The sequence below is a fragment of the Ahaetulla prasina genome, chromosome 5 (genome assembly GCF_028640845.1).
Source record: "Ahaetulla prasina isolate Xishuangbanna chromosome 5, ASM2864084v1, whole genome shotgun sequence".
Lineage (NCBI taxonomy): Eukaryota > Metazoa > Chordata > Lepidosauria > Squamata > Colubridae > Ahaetulla > Ahaetulla prasina.
Genome location: NC_080543.1, coordinates 15,980,252 through 15,995,657, shown reverse-complemented (window position 1 = coordinate 15,995,657; position 15,406 = coordinate 15,980,252). Strand labels below are relative to the sequence as shown.

Below are 15,406 nucleotides of genomic sequence, written 5' to 3'. Positions count from 1 at the left end.
AAACATCCCCCCCAGCCATGGTGCAGGAGGCCAACTAGGCCATGCCCACCATGGCCACACTCACCCAGCAACCGGGCAGAGAACCCCTTGCTAAAAATTTTGAAGCCCACCTCTTAAAGTTACCAAGGTTGAGAAACACTCGGCTAGATTAATATAGTGGGAGAGAGAGAGAGACCCAAAATTGTTATGCAAATGCAGATTCCATGCTAGATAGATTACCAGTGCCTTATCGCTTGAAAACTATAGTGTGTTTAAAACTCATTGTGTTTGTTGAGACCTTCCGAGATTGCCTGAAAGGTTGTGAATGTACAGTGAGTTTTGAAACCTCTCACTCAACCGTGAAATTAAGACTCAGTTTTTCCCAAATGGTGGAACTATGGGAAATATTACTGCAACTGTAATGTAGAGTCAATGGGAAATATAGGTTAGTCCTTGACTTACAACCACTATTGAGCCCAAAATTGATGGTGCTAAATGAGACATGTTAAGTGAGTTTTGACCCATTCTACGACTTTTCTTGCTACAGTTGTTAGGTTAGTAATGCGACTGTTAAGTGAATCTGGCTTCCCCATTGACTTTGCTTGTCAGAAGGTTGCAAGAGGGGATCCCATGACTCTGGGACACTGCAATCATCATAAATATGAGCCAGCTGTCAAGTAATTGACCGTGGGGATGCTGCAACGGTCATAAGTGAGAAAAACAGTCATAGTTGTAACTATGAATGGTCACTAAACAAACTGTTGTAAGTCGAAGGCTAACTGTATTATTGAAACTGCTCAAAGTACCCTAACATAGCATAGCGCTAGGACCAGGGAGGGAAAAAGAACGGTTCCCTGAAGAAAACAGAACAGAACAATAAATTATACCTGTTTTAGAATCTTTTACATGTAACATTGCTTCTCTGGTATTCACTTCCAGGTCCCGAAATTTACACTGGATCCTCCCCCCTCTCTCCATCACCGTATAGCCAGAAGGACCAACAGAAAAGCCATCTTGAAATGAAAACAAAAATAAAGCGTTGGCAGTCTCAAAAAAAAAAAATGAAAAGAAATTACAAAACTAAAGTTGTAAATCAATACTTTCAAAATTGGTGCACTGGTTAATTCATCGCGAAAGTCTATTACAATTAATTTCATTTGGATGTTGAACTGTATACAGGTAGTCCTTGACTTACAACCATTTGCTTAGTGACCATTTAAAGTTACAATGGCACTGAAAAATAACCATTTTTCATACTTAGGATCACTGCAGCATACCCATGAACTCGTGATCAAAATTTGGATGCTTGGTAACTGGCATAGACTTATGACAGTTGTAGTGTCCAGGGATTATGAGATCACTATTTGCAACCTTCCCAGCTGGCTTCTAAGAAGCAAAGTCAATATGGGAAGTTGGATTCACTTAATGACTGCAATGATTCACTTAACAAACATAGCAGAAAAGGCTGTATATTTGGGCATGACTCACTTAACAAATGCCTTATCTAGCAGTGGAAACTGAGTACTGTAGAAAGTTAGCACCCACCCCTATCCTAGAAGAATATTTTGGGAAATATTAAAAAAGGCAGAATATAATATTTCCCTAAAGGAGAAACATGCTCTTGGAAAGCAGTCCCCACTTTTCTTAATAGCCCAACAGGACTGGGCCAGTCTATCTACAAGACAAAAGATCTTGAGATCCGGAGTGATGGGATTAATACATGATCCCTCAGGACATAATAGGATTAGCCCGCTATCATCTAGTAGCAGAGCTCACCACATGGCACAACAAGCTCCTTCACTGCATCCTCTCAGTTGCACCACACCCTCCAGGTTTCAACCAAACATGACCCCCCATGGCCCCATGGGAGTCTGACAGGAGCCAATAGAATACATATTCTTGCACAGGAACAGGAAGCTCAAGTTCAAAGTCCAAGAGAAGGTATAAATACCTCTCTCTCTCAACTCCTTGAGGTCAGCTGCCCAGGACCTCAAATCCATGTGGTCCTGTTCATCAATAATCCTCCATGTTTCCAGTGTCTTTCTCCCCACTTGGAACTGAACCAGATGTATATTTCTTCCAACAGTACCAATTGTAAGGTACACACAGTCAAGGACTACCTGTACTTTAAATATTTCTATATAATTTAGAGATTAGGCTCTTTTAAGAACAGCTATTGCATAATTAACTTGCTTACATTTCAATGGCTCTTCCCCAGTTCTTGCATGGCTGCTACTGGCTTCTGGCACACTGTAAGAAGCAGTGTCTCCCGAACCACCCTTTAAGGTAGAAATGGCAAATTAAACTATGAACAGATTATGTTTTTCTCCACTGAACTGATTTCTGGATTTTTTTTTATTGCTATTAAGTAACACTCCACTGTTCTGAGAATGGGAAGCTATAAAACACCACCAGTGTTCTAGCTACTTACTGTTTTGTTGCTATCAAACTTCTCCATTTTTACTAAACCATAAAAATCAGATACAATAAGGTAAACCATTATGGAAAGACTAAGAAACAGATCAGCATCACTGGGGCTAACTGCACAACTAGATCCATCCCTTTCAGATATCCCAAACATAAACTAACACTATCACAAATATAAACTATATTCCCAGGACAAATATTTTATCGATGTATAAATAATTCCAAATAAATTAGATTAAGTAGCATTCCCCGAGTCTGAGATCTCTATATAATGTTTTCAATAGTTTTTTTCATATAGTTTTCTATCACTTGTTATTGAAAAAAATCACAGTGACTTGACACCCTTCATTTTAATTTTCTTTCTGGGTTCACTAAGAGTATAGCATCAATTAATCCCTCTTTTGTAACAATTCTTTCCTGACTTTAATTCTGCCTGTGGGATTAAATAAATTTCTTTGGAGACTGTATGAATTTGATTCATTAGCAACTGTTCAAATGTGATGCTTTTTTAGTACATTGTTTTCCTAGGACAAACCGCAGGCCGCAGTGCAAGCCGCTAATTAAAAATACAGCCGTTTATAAACAGACCACAAATATGTCTTAAACAAACTATTTTTTATAATAGTTTACTATGAATCATTAAACGTAGATCTAAATGAAGGATGTGGCACATAGAAGAGGTTTGGGAAACACAGTGGTCTAATGATACAGTTGCCCCATGAGAGAAGATCAATGTTTTGTAAACAAGCACAGGCATAAAAACATACTGGTTTTGCAAAATCACTTTGTCCATATGTTTCTCTTCCAGGAAAGCATTGTCCTCTGGCTTTCACACGAGCCCGTCCACTCATTATTCTAGTTTTGACTCACTGAAATAAAAAAAAAATTAGCATCTGAAGGCAGAAGCAGCAATGAATGGAAACTAATCAAGAAGAGAACCAACCTTGAAATAAGGAGACATTTCCTGACAGAACAATTAATCAGAGGAACAGCTTGACTTCAGAAGTTATGGGTGACTTTTAAGAAGCGATTGGACAACCATTTATCTAAATACCATAGTATATGTTCTCCTGCTTGTGCAGGAGGTTGGACTAGAAGACCTCCAAGGTCCCTTTCGACTCTATTATTCTATTAACTCTAATTCCAGGAGGATAAATTTGGTGGATTGAGAAGAGGCACAAAAGAGCAGAGGTAGCAAAAACCTCAAGACTTGACCTTTCCATATGAAATTCTCCATTCATAAGTAGGATGATTCTGAAGAGAATACAGACTTAATTTGAGTTGTAGCTTTCTCATTCCACTTTCTACAGCAAGTAGGCCTTATTATACTAAACCTTATAAAAAGCAGGCTTTTTTTAAAAAAAGACAGCAGCTGCAACCTGCTGAAAAGCTGGCTATGGGTGTCCACCTATGTTTTAGAGCAATTGTATAGCTCTTAAGCTTTTATTTATTGCCTTTTTATCTCGCTCTTCAGCCATAAGTAGGAACCCAATTTTTTAAAAAAATGATATTTCAACTGTGCTGAAAAACTGATCCTGTTTCTCAACCTTCTTTGTTGAAGCTTTATGCTGAAGACCAGCGACTTAAGAAGAGATTGGACAATGTTTGTCTAAATACTGTAGTATATGTTCTCCTGCTTGTGCAGGAGGTTGGACTAGAAGACCTCCAAGGTCCCTTTCGACTCTATTATTCTATTAACTCTAATTCCAGGAGGATAAATTTGGTGGATGGAGGAGAGGCACAAAAGAGCAGAGGAAGCAAAAACTTCAAGACTTGACCTTTCCATATGAAATTCTCCATTCATAAGTAGGATGATTCTGAAGAGAATACAGACTTAATTTGAGTTGTAGCTTTCTCATTCTATTTTCTACATCAAGTAGGCCTTATTATACTAAACCTTATAAAAAGCAGGCTTTTTTAAAAAAAAGACAGCAGCTGCAACCTGCTGAAAAGCTGGCTATGGGTGTCCACCTATGTTTTAGAGCAATTGTATAGCTCTTAAGCTTTTATTTATTGCCTTTTTATCTTGCTCTTCAGCCACAAGTAGGAACCCGATTTTTTAAAAAAATGATATTTCAACTGTGCTGAAAAACTGATCCTGTTTCTCAACCTTCTTTGTTGAAGCTTTATGCTGAGGACCAGCGACTTTAAGAAATTGGACTAAAAGCAGGGTCTACCTATTAGCAACTTTGGTCCAGTTAGCCCAACCCACCTCACAGAGGTTGCCGTGATGGAGAAAAATAGGAGAAAGAAGCACTGTGCTTGAGCACCTGTACAAAGGTGGAATTGAAATCAAATAAATTATTGGGTGAAACTGTAAAATTGGCCAAGATAGAGGATAGACATGTAAAACAGGTGTCTCGCTATTCATCTATTTCTCCTCACAAAGGACCATGTAGCATGTACTGAATTATTAATTATTATTGCTGGGAATTACGCTCCATGTATTTTTGGACAGCTAAAGATATGTACACAGGGATCTTCCTTTACTCTTGTGAGATAATCTGGATGAAGAGAAAATGGCTGCCCATAGGTTACCTAGAGCTTTCATGCTGAGAAGTGAACCCAGGTTTGAGAAATACTGCCTTAACCGCTACCTCATACTAGTTCCTGCAGGAACTACTTCTTCATTTCAAACACCAGATTGTTTGTTTGTTTTATTGCTAACACAAAACAGTGCAGTCTGAATTGCTGCAAATTTTCTGTACAATTCCTGGCCGACTACCATACAGTATGTTATTGTTGCATGAATACAGGTAGCCCTCAACTTACAACCACAAGTGAGCCCCCAAATTTTTGTTGCTAAGTGAGGGATTAGTTAAATGAATTTTGTCACACTTCACATGACCTTTCTTGCCCTGTTTGTTAAATGAACTTGGCTTTTATCATGGACTTTGCTTGTCAGAAGGTTGTGAAAGGTGATCACATGACCCCAGGACAGTCCAATCATTATAAATAAGAGTCAGTTGCCAAGGGTCTGAATTTTGATCACATGACCATAGGGATGATGCAGCGGTCATGTGTGGAAAATGGTCTTGTCACTTTTTTCAGTGCCATTGTAACTTCGAACAGTCACTAAATAAACTGTATCGAAGATTACCTGTATAGCCCTTTAATCCCAATAATTCCTCCCCTCAATATTTCACAAAATATAGTGTGATGCATTAAGTATTCTCTAAACTAGCAGTTCCTGCCAATGTAGCAACAATTTACTAAGGACTTCAGGAACATCTCAAGGGCCACAGATCCTTGTCGTTTAAACTGTGACATTGAGAGTTGCTTCATATAAAAACGACTTAAGCCTACTTGAAACACAATGTTCTCCATTATTTAATCTGGACTAGAAATGCAAGAGCAGCCAGTATAAATGTCAGATCAGGTCTTCTGGCGAGCCTTGAGATTTGAACCCACCCTAGCCATTTTCATCCCAAGCTTTTTCACAGGATCCTGAGGATTTGTGTGTGTGTGTGTGTGTGTGTGTGTATGTGTATGTGTGTATGTGTGATCCATTAGAAAAATCATACTATTCCTTCACCCAGAAGATCCTGGGACAAGGTAGATAAATTTACATTGGTAAATTTGGATGATGGGGACAAAATGTGTGATACCCTGAAAACAGCATGAAGAGAAAGAGGGCAGGTAGGGGGTAAACGAGGGTAGGTTTTATAACAGATAACAGAATAACGGTTGGAAGGGACCTTGTAGGTCATCCATTCCAACCCACCCTACACCATTTCTGACAGATGACCATCAAGTCTCTTCTTGACAGCCTCCAGTGATGTAGCTCCCACAACTTCTGCAGGCAAAGGTTGGTTGTTCTCAAGGTCAGAAAATTTCTCCTTTATTTCTAGGTTGAATCTTTCCTTTGATCGGCTTCCATCCATAATTATTCCTTGTCTGGTCTTCGGGTGCTTTGGAAAAAATAGATGGACCCCCCCCACACCCCCTTCCTCTCTGTGACAGCGCCTCAAGTCTTGGAATACTTGCTGTCACATGCTAGGTGGCTCAGTGGCTAAGATGCTGAGCTTTTCGATCAGAAAGGTCGGCAATTCAGTGGTTCAAATCCCTAGTACAGGTCTCCTGCGTTGAGCAGGAGGGGGGTTGGGCTGGATGACCTCCAAGGTCCCTTCCAACTCTGGTTACTGTGATAACGTTTTGGAAGGAAGGGGGTAGAATCAGTCTCTAAAAAAGGTATTTCCCCACCCTTCTGCGATGGGGGTTCAGAGATGTGACCCTCGCCCCCCCCCACACTTACCGTTAACCTCACGAGCAACGACCTAACCAGGTGAGGTCAAGAACTAACTAAATTTAATTTAAAATTATGGTTTTGCTTTGGTGTCGCCTGCAGGAAACCTGAAGGGAAGGCCACTAAAGAGGGACCCCCACCCCACCCCGGGATCAAACGTGACACAGGGACCTCCAGCTACCGCCACCCATCCGCCACCCCCCCACCCCAAACACACACACCGCCACCTCAGCCTGCGGACTCGCGCAGGCACGTGCCTCGAGGGAGCCACGCCCACCCGAGAAGGCCACGCCTTCCTCCTGCGCTTTCTCCTTTTCCCGTGGAGTCAGCCGCCGAATGGGAAGCTTGTCCCGAAGAGCGTTCCCTTCCTCTTCGCCTGAAAGGCGCATGCGCGGGAAGCCTCCCCACCCTCCCACCCCGGGATGTTTTGACTTTCCGTTAGGTGCCTGAAAAGGAGAAGGGGGTGGATTCGTTAGACCGCAGGGGTCTCCAACCTTGGCAACTTTTAAGACTTGTGGACTTCAACACCCAGAATTCCTCAGCCAGCGCACGCTGGCTGAGGAATTCTGGGCGTTGAAGTCCACAAGTCTTAAAAGTTGCCAAGGTTGGAGACCCCTGTTCTAAAAAATATATTTATTTTCCACAAAGACACCAATCATTCTTGAGAATAGACATGATATGAATTTCAAGAAATTTATTTACTCTGGCCTCAAAGACGCAGATTTCAGCAAAGACTTTCTCCAATCACAATCTAGTTGAGATGACTTTAAAGAAGCAATCCGCAAAGTTTAGATGGACACTTGAAACTTTATTACAGAAAGATTGGATAGCAAAAGATTACAAAAAGAAGTTAACAGATTTTTTTGACAACAGCCTAAACAATAGACGTAAGAACAGTATAAGACACAAGCAAAGCTGTAATTAAGATTTTTTTTATTTATAACATAATAATCAATTGAAACTGAAAAAAATCAATGCGATCTTAGGAAATTGAAAGTAAAAAAGAATTAAGGAAATAACTTACAAAAATAAATTTTCTAAACCAAATTAATCTTCTTCAATAGCAATGATATATATGTGTATGGTAAAGAATTAGAGAATAAATTGAATTTCCGTAAAACAAATGAACTTTGAGCATGCAAATAAACTAGGAAGGGCTTGGCTTGTGAATTAAAGAAGGAAAGAGATAATAAGACTTTGAAACTCCAGGAAGTGATATAGTTATAACATAATTTTGCAATACAAGGAAATTTTCATCATTACTCTTCCAATTTCTATAAAGGATCTGACATTTCTTTTTCAGAAGGTTATCTCCAAAAGCAGAACCTACCACATCTTACAGATAAACAGAAAGAACTTATGAATGGATCAATCACATGATAGAAATCTAATGAGTTATAAAAAAAAATCAAATTAGGGAAAACACCTTGTTCAGATGGTCTTCTGGGGATTAATTATAAATGTTTTGAAAAATAATCATCACATACCTCCAGAATATAATGACTTCTATTTTACAAGGTAATGAGATACCAGAATCATGGAAATAGGCCAATATCACTCTAATATCTAAAGAGAGGCAAGACCGAACCTTAATTAAAAACCAAGATCATGTACATCTATGTTAGCTAAGAGACTCAAGACAATTCTTCAAGAACTCGTCCATCCAGATCAAAGTGCGTTTTTACTCAAAAGATAATTATAGGACAATGTGAGGACAGTCTGAATGTCTTGGCACATCTACAGCAGCGATGGGGAATGATGTCCCTTTTATGACTTGGAGGACTCCCAGAATTCCATGCTGCTCAGGTATTCTCAGAGTTGAAGTCCACAAGTCATAAAGGGGCAATAGTTCCGCAACACAAAGAAAAGCAAGCTGCATTATTTTTAGATGCAGAAAAAGCTTTCGATTCTCTCAATTAGTCATATTTGTTTATAAAGTATTGGAAGTTATGCATTTTGGGGAGAGGTTGTAAAGTCGGTTAAATCAATATATACACTACAAAATGCACAGATTATTGTTCATGGTGACCTCACCATTACGTTATTCACAAGGGAATGAGACTAGGGCGCCCACTATCCACTTTTATTCATATTAACTCTAAAAATTCTAAATGGGTATATAAGGAAAGAGGAACAGATAAAAGGATTGTTTTTAAAAAGCAGGGTATAAAATTAAGAGCATTTGCCAATGATCTGGTGTTGATACTGAAGGACCCATTGAAAGGAATAGAATTTCTAATGAAAAAAACTAAAAGAATTTGGCACCAGGATTTAAGATGAACAAACAAAAGACAACAATTTTAATAATAATAATATATATAATATATTGTATATATACTGTAATATAAAAATATAATAATAATAAAAAATGACCAATCAGAATTGATAGTAAAACAGGCTTTAAGATTGAGAAAAAGATAAAAACATTTATATTGAATTTTGCATGCTTTACCAAGTCATTTCAAGATTGTATCAGCTGCAATTATCTTTGATGGAGAGAAGAATATCTGTAATAAAAATAAATCTATTGCCAAGAATGTTGTTTCAAACAATACTTCAGATTTACCCCTCAAACAAAGGCAGAACGAGATACCCAGTTGCATCTGGCAAGGGGGGAAAAACACCCAAGAGTTAAACGTAAGTTCTTGTATGATTTTGAAGAAAGGAGAGGTTTAGGCGTGCCGGATCTGAAATTGAATTTCACACCCTCTTGCCTTGTTTGATTAAAAGAATGAGTAACATTTATGGATATAAGAAGTTATTTGATCTAAGAGGCTAGGACTTGAGGTTTGGATGACGTGTGTACTTATGATGCAATAAATATATATTTTAGAAACCATTTCATTAGCCGAACCATCTTGATAATTTAGAATAAAGATAAAATGAGATTATGCCCCCAAATACCTTTTAATGGCTTTCCCCTCATGAAGCATGAGAATTGGACAAAAACGCAGATTTATTGGACTTTATTGGCCAATAGATTTATTGGCCAGATTTATTGGCAGATACTAAATTAAAAGCCAGAGAACAGCTAACATTAGAAGGTTGCAATTGTTAGTTTTAATTTTCATATTTACAACTCACAGAGAGATTTATAGCTGATAAAAAACTGATAAGTTCCATCTTTGAAACGGAACAATGTACAAACAAAGAACACTATATCGCTAAGGTATATGTATGTCTGTTAAAACTGGAAATAGAAGACAAACTAGTTAAAAATCCTACAATACACTGGACAAAAAAAATTCTATATAAGATACCAACTGCTCAGAAGGCTAATATGTGGATAAAGGGACTGAAATATATCTTATGCTATAATTTCAAAGAGAAAAACTTCAAAGAGAAACAGATTCCAGTGGGTAATTAGAACTGCAGAAAAAACAATTACTACCAACTTGCCTTCCATTGAGGATCTGTATACTGCATGAGTCAAAAAGAGGGCTGTGAAAATATTTACAGACCCCTCACATCCTGGACATAAATTGTTTCAATTCCTACCCTCAAAACAATGCTATAGCACTGCACACCAGAACAACTAGACACAAGAACAGTTTTTCCCCAAATGCCATCACTCTGCTAAACAAATAATTCCCTCAACACTGTCAAACTATTCACTAAGTCTGCACTACTATTACTATTAGTCTTCTCATTGTTTCTATCACCCATCTCCTCCCACTTATGACTGTATGACTGTAACTTGTTGCTGTATCCTTATGATGTATATTTATTGTTTCCTAGTATGATTCGATTGCTTATCTGTACCCTATGACTATCATTAAGTGTTGTATCATTAAGTGTTAAATTGTACCCTATGACTATCATTTGTGTTGTAAATGTTGTACCTTGATGAAGGTATCTTTTCTTTTGTGTACACTGAGAGCATATGCACCAAGACAAATTCCTTGTGTGTCCAATCACACTTGGCGAATAAAGAATTGTATTGTATTCAGTGGTGGGTTGCTACCGTTTTGCCACGGATCTGGTGAACCGGTAGTGGCAGCAGCAGGAGGCTCCATCCACCCGCTCGTACGTCCCTGCGCATGAACAGAAGCATCACGCACGCACACCCACATGCGAACCAGTAATGACTAGGTTTGAAACCCACTACTGATTGTATTGTATTGACTTTCTATCATGTGATTTACAGTATATATAGATGGTATTTATGCCCAGATAAATTGGCTAAAACGTATAAAGGATGCTGGAAGCGTAAGACTTAAATAGGAACCTTTTACCACTTTTAGCGGAGTTGTCCTAGTTTTTCAATATGTTCATGTTATGTTATGTTTTTTAAGACCACATCAACTCTATCCAACCATGACTTGTTCAGCTTTCTCTTTCTTCTGGATTCATCCAACAATGATTTTCTTACAATTCAGTTGAATTCATTTTCTCCCTATGACAAAATTGCCTCTCTATATATAACCATAACTGATCTTGGAATTACGGTTGTAAGTTGCTGCAGCTGGCTGTAGGGGGCGAGTTATTGGCCCCAACGGAGAGGGTGCACAATTTGGGTGTCCTCTTGGATGGGCGGCTGTCGTTTGACGACCATTTGGCGGCCGTCTCCAAGAGGGCCTTCCACCAAGTACGGTTGGTGCGCCAGTTGCGCCCCTTCCTTGACCGGGATGCCTTATGCACAGTCACTCATGCCCTTGTTACTTCCCGCTTGGACTATTGCAATGCTCTCTACATGGGGCTGCCCTTGAAGTGCACCCGGAGGCTGCAGTTAGTCCAGAATGCAGCTGCGCGGGTAATAGTGGGAGCAACTTGTTGCTCTCATGTAACACCAATCCTGCGCAGTTTGCACTGGCTTCCTGTGGTCTTTCGGGTGCGCTTCAAGATTTTGGTTACCACCTTTAAAGCGCTCCATGGCTTAGGACCCGGGTACTTACGGGACCGCCTGCTGTCACCTTATGCCTCCCACCGACCCATACGCTCACACAGAGAGGGCCTTCTCCGGGTGCTGTCCGCCAAGCAATGTCGGTTGGCGGCCCCCAGGGGAAGGGCCTTCTCTGTAGGAGCTCCTACGCTTTGGAATGAACTTCCCCCTGGCTTACGTCAAGTGCCTGATCTTCGGACCTTTCGTCGTGAGCTGAAAACGCACCTATTTATTCAAGCGGGACTGGACTGAAATTTTATTGGGGTTATTTATATTTTAAGATTTAAATTTGTTTTAAAATTTTGGCCACATTATAATATGCTTTTTAATTTTCTCTTAATGTTTATATATTGAATTTTACTTGGCTGTACACCGCCCTGAGTCCTTCGGGAGAAGGGCAGTATAAAAATCGAAATAAATAAATAAATAAATAAATAAATATCATGTGACTGGCCCCAATTTTTTCACTATTTTGTGCAATGGTCATCAGTGGTGGGTTTCAAATTTTTTTACTACCGGTTCTGTGGGTGTGGCTTGGTGGGCGTGGCAAGGGAAGGATGCTGTAAAATCTCCATTCCCACCCCACTGTAGGGGAAGGATACTGCAAAATCCCCATTTTCTCCCAATCAGCTGGGACTTGGGAGGCAGAGAATAGATGGCGGTGGGGCCAGTCAGAATTTTTATTACCAGTTCTCCGAACTACTCAAAATTTTTATTTTTTATTTTTATTTATTTATTTTGTCACACTGTATATATGAGTGTAAGCATGAAATAACTATACAATATATAAGTATATATATGAGTATGTAATAACTAAATTAATTGAATATAAAGAAAGAAAACAATAGGACAGGAACAGTAAACACTCTTGTGCTCTTATGCACGCCCCTTATAGACCTCTTAGGAATGGAGTGAGGTCAATAGTAGACAGAGAGTAGTCAATTTCCGCTACTGGTTCTGTTTTGCCTAAATTCTTGTTCTTGTTTCAGATGATACCAATAATTAAGAAAGATAAAAATTTGGAAGAATGGCAGATTGGAATTAATAAATTTATATGGGAAGGGAAAAAAGCGAGAGTTAAAATGAAAATAATGCAAGAGACACGGGAAAGAGGAGGATTAAAAATGCCTAATTTAAAATTGTATTATGAAGCAGTTGTTCTCTCTGTAATAAGTGATTGGTTTAATTTAACGGAGGAAAGGATTTTGAATATAGAAGATTATGATTTATTATATGGTTGGCATGCATATTTATTGTATGATAAGAAAGTAGATAAAGCTTTTAAGAATCATGTGTTGAGAATTTCTCTTTTGCGTGTCTGGAAAAAATATTATTATAAGTTAAATTATAAAATTCCTATATGGGCGAGTCCTCGGCACGCAGTAGAGAATATAAATATAGAACAGGAACAAGAAATGATAACTTACAAAGATCTTTTATATAATGAGAGGGGAAATTTACAGCTAAAATCTTTGTATACATTAAAAGAAGAAGGGAGGAACTATACTTGGCTTCAATATGGACAGTTAAAGGCTAGATGGAAAGAAGATCAGAAAATTGGTATTATTCAAAATGAAGAAAATTTGGTTAAACAAATTAGAAATCAAACCCAGGGGCATATAAAGAGATTGTATAATGTGTTGATAGAAATAGATTCTGAAAGAGATTTAATAAAGGATTGTGTGATAAAATGGGCACAGAATATTCAGGAACCAATAATGTTGGAAACATGGGAGAAAATTTGGGTTAGAAATGTTAAATTTACGCAAGCGCAGAATTTAAGGGAAAATTTTTATAAGATGTTTTATAGACGGCATTTAGATCCTAAGAAATTATCATGTATGTATCCAGATATGCAAGCAAAATGTTGGAGATGTAACTGTGATGATGCTACATATTTTCATGTATGGTGGACTTGTAAGAAAATTAAGTCTTTCTGAATAAGAATTTGGTGGAGTATGCAGAATGTTTTAAAGAAGAAGATAAAGTTCCTACCGCAATTTTTTCTTTTGGGAATAATAACGGACTGTACAGTCATTGAGACTAAATTGATTTTGAACTTAATAACAGCAGCGAGATTGCTGATTGGACAATATTGGAAGAAAAAAGAATTACCTACAATAGAAGAATGGATATTGAAAGTTTCCAATTTGGCTGAGATGGCTAAAATCTCAGCCTTCTTGAAAGACAGTACTCAAGAAAAATATTTAAACGAAGGGAAGAACTGGATTGACTATATTCAAAATAGATATCAGATTGCCTTTGAATGAAGGATGTTGTTTTTTATTTTAATGGAGGAAGTCAGGTTATGCGAAAGAGAAGAATTATAATGGTGTTAGATTCCAAAAATTTAAGGTATGAATGTTTGTGTATTGAACTATACCTTGTGTTTGCTCTGGGAATTCGCGGGGGAGAGGGGGGAGGGAGGGGGGAGGGGGGAGAAATTCATTTGTTTTTGTAAAACTTTTTGAATTAAAAAAAAGAATTTTTATTACTGGTTCTCCAAACTACTCAAAATTTCCGCTACCGGTTCTCCAGACTGGTCAGAATCTGCTGAAATCCACCTCTGGTGCTCATTAAGCAAATGACATAGTTGTTAAGTGAATCCAGTGTCCCCCAATGGACTTTCACATTTTTTTACTGGAAACTGTCTCACTTTGTGGTTGTTTCCTTTTAAGCAATTTCTGTATTTAGCGTGTTCTGCTAATGTGTGCACATGCTCACCCTTGTCTGACTTATTTGAGTAACAATGAAAGATTTACGTAACTTTATTGATTTAGTAAATAGTTTGACAGTGTTGACGGAATTATTTGTTTAGCAGAGTGATGGCCTTCGGGAAAAAACTGTTCTTGTGTCTAGTTGTTCTGGTGTGCAGTGCTCTATAGCATCTTGCCTAAATGTAGAACCTTACTTTTTTCACCATTGAATTTCATTTTGTTAGTTAGTGCCCAATGTTCAAGTCTGTCAAGATCTTTCTGTATCTTGAGCCTATCTTCTGGAGTGTTGGCTATTCCTGCCAGCTTGGTGTTATCTGCAAATTTGATGAGTTAAATTAAATTAATACAGATTTCTCCTTTAGAATACAGGTAGTCCTTGGCTTACAACAGTGCATTTAGTGCTTGATGAAGTTATAAAAGCACTGAAAAAAGGGACTTATGACCTTTGTTCTCACTTATGACTGTTGCGGCATCCCCAGGATCACATAATCAAAATGTCAACACTTGGCATATTTATGATAATTGTAGTTTCCCGGAGTCATGTGATCAACTTTTGCAACCTTCCGACAAGCAAAGTCAATGGGGAAGCCAGATTCACTTAACAACTGCATTTCTAACTTAAAAACTGCAGTGATTCACTTAACAACTGTGACAAGAAATGTCATAAAATGGAGCAAAACTCATTTAACGAATGTCTCACTTAGCAACAGAATACAGAATAACAGAGTTGGAAGGGACCTTGAAGGTCTTCTAGTCTATACCTATACCATTTTAGGACAAATGGTTGTCCAATCTCTTCTATAAAACTTCCAGTGTTGGAACAGTTACAACTTCTGGAGGCAAGCTGTTCCAGTGATTAATTTTCTCACTGTCAGGAAATTCCTCCTTAGTTCTAGGTTGCTTTTCTCCTTGGTTAGTTTCCATCTATTGCTTCTTGTCCTGCCCTCAGGTGCTTTGGAGAATAGCTTGACTCCCTCTTCTTTGTGGTAGCTCCTCAGATATTGGAACGCTGCTATCATATCAACCCCAGTCCTTCTTTTCATTAAACTAGACATACCGAGTTTCTGCAGCCGTTCTTCATATGTTTTAGCCTCCAGTCCCCCAATCACCTTTGTTGCTCTTTTCTGCACTCTTTCCTGAGTCTCAACATCCTTT

At 38.5% G+C, this 15,406-nt stretch overlaps 1 protein-coding gene and 1 long non-coding RNA gene across 2 annotated transcripts in view; both read right to left on the bottom strand.

Moving 5' to 3' along the window:
• PIWIL4 (piwi like RNA-mediated gene silencing 4) overlaps positions 1-957 on the bottom strand; it is a 56,167-nt gene extending 55,210 nt beyond the window's left edge. Inside the window, exon 1 of the mRNA XM_058186598.1 lies at positions 867-957. Coding sequence (XP_058042581.1) covers positions 867-957 — 91 coding nt within the window. The remainder of the gene's footprint in view (positions 1-866) is intronic.
• A 1,257-nt stretch (positions 958-2,214) lies between these two features.
• LOC131200152 (uncharacterized) lies at positions 2,215-6,982 on the bottom strand. Its single transcript, XR_009155528.1, has 3 exons — positions 6,930-6,982; positions 3,174-3,275; positions 2,215-2,258 (listed from the first exon to the last, which is right to left on the bottom strand). It is a non-coding gene; the product is annotated as an uncharacterized LOC131200152 (long non-coding RNA).
• Between the last annotated feature and the right edge of the window lie 8,424 nt (positions 6,983-15,406).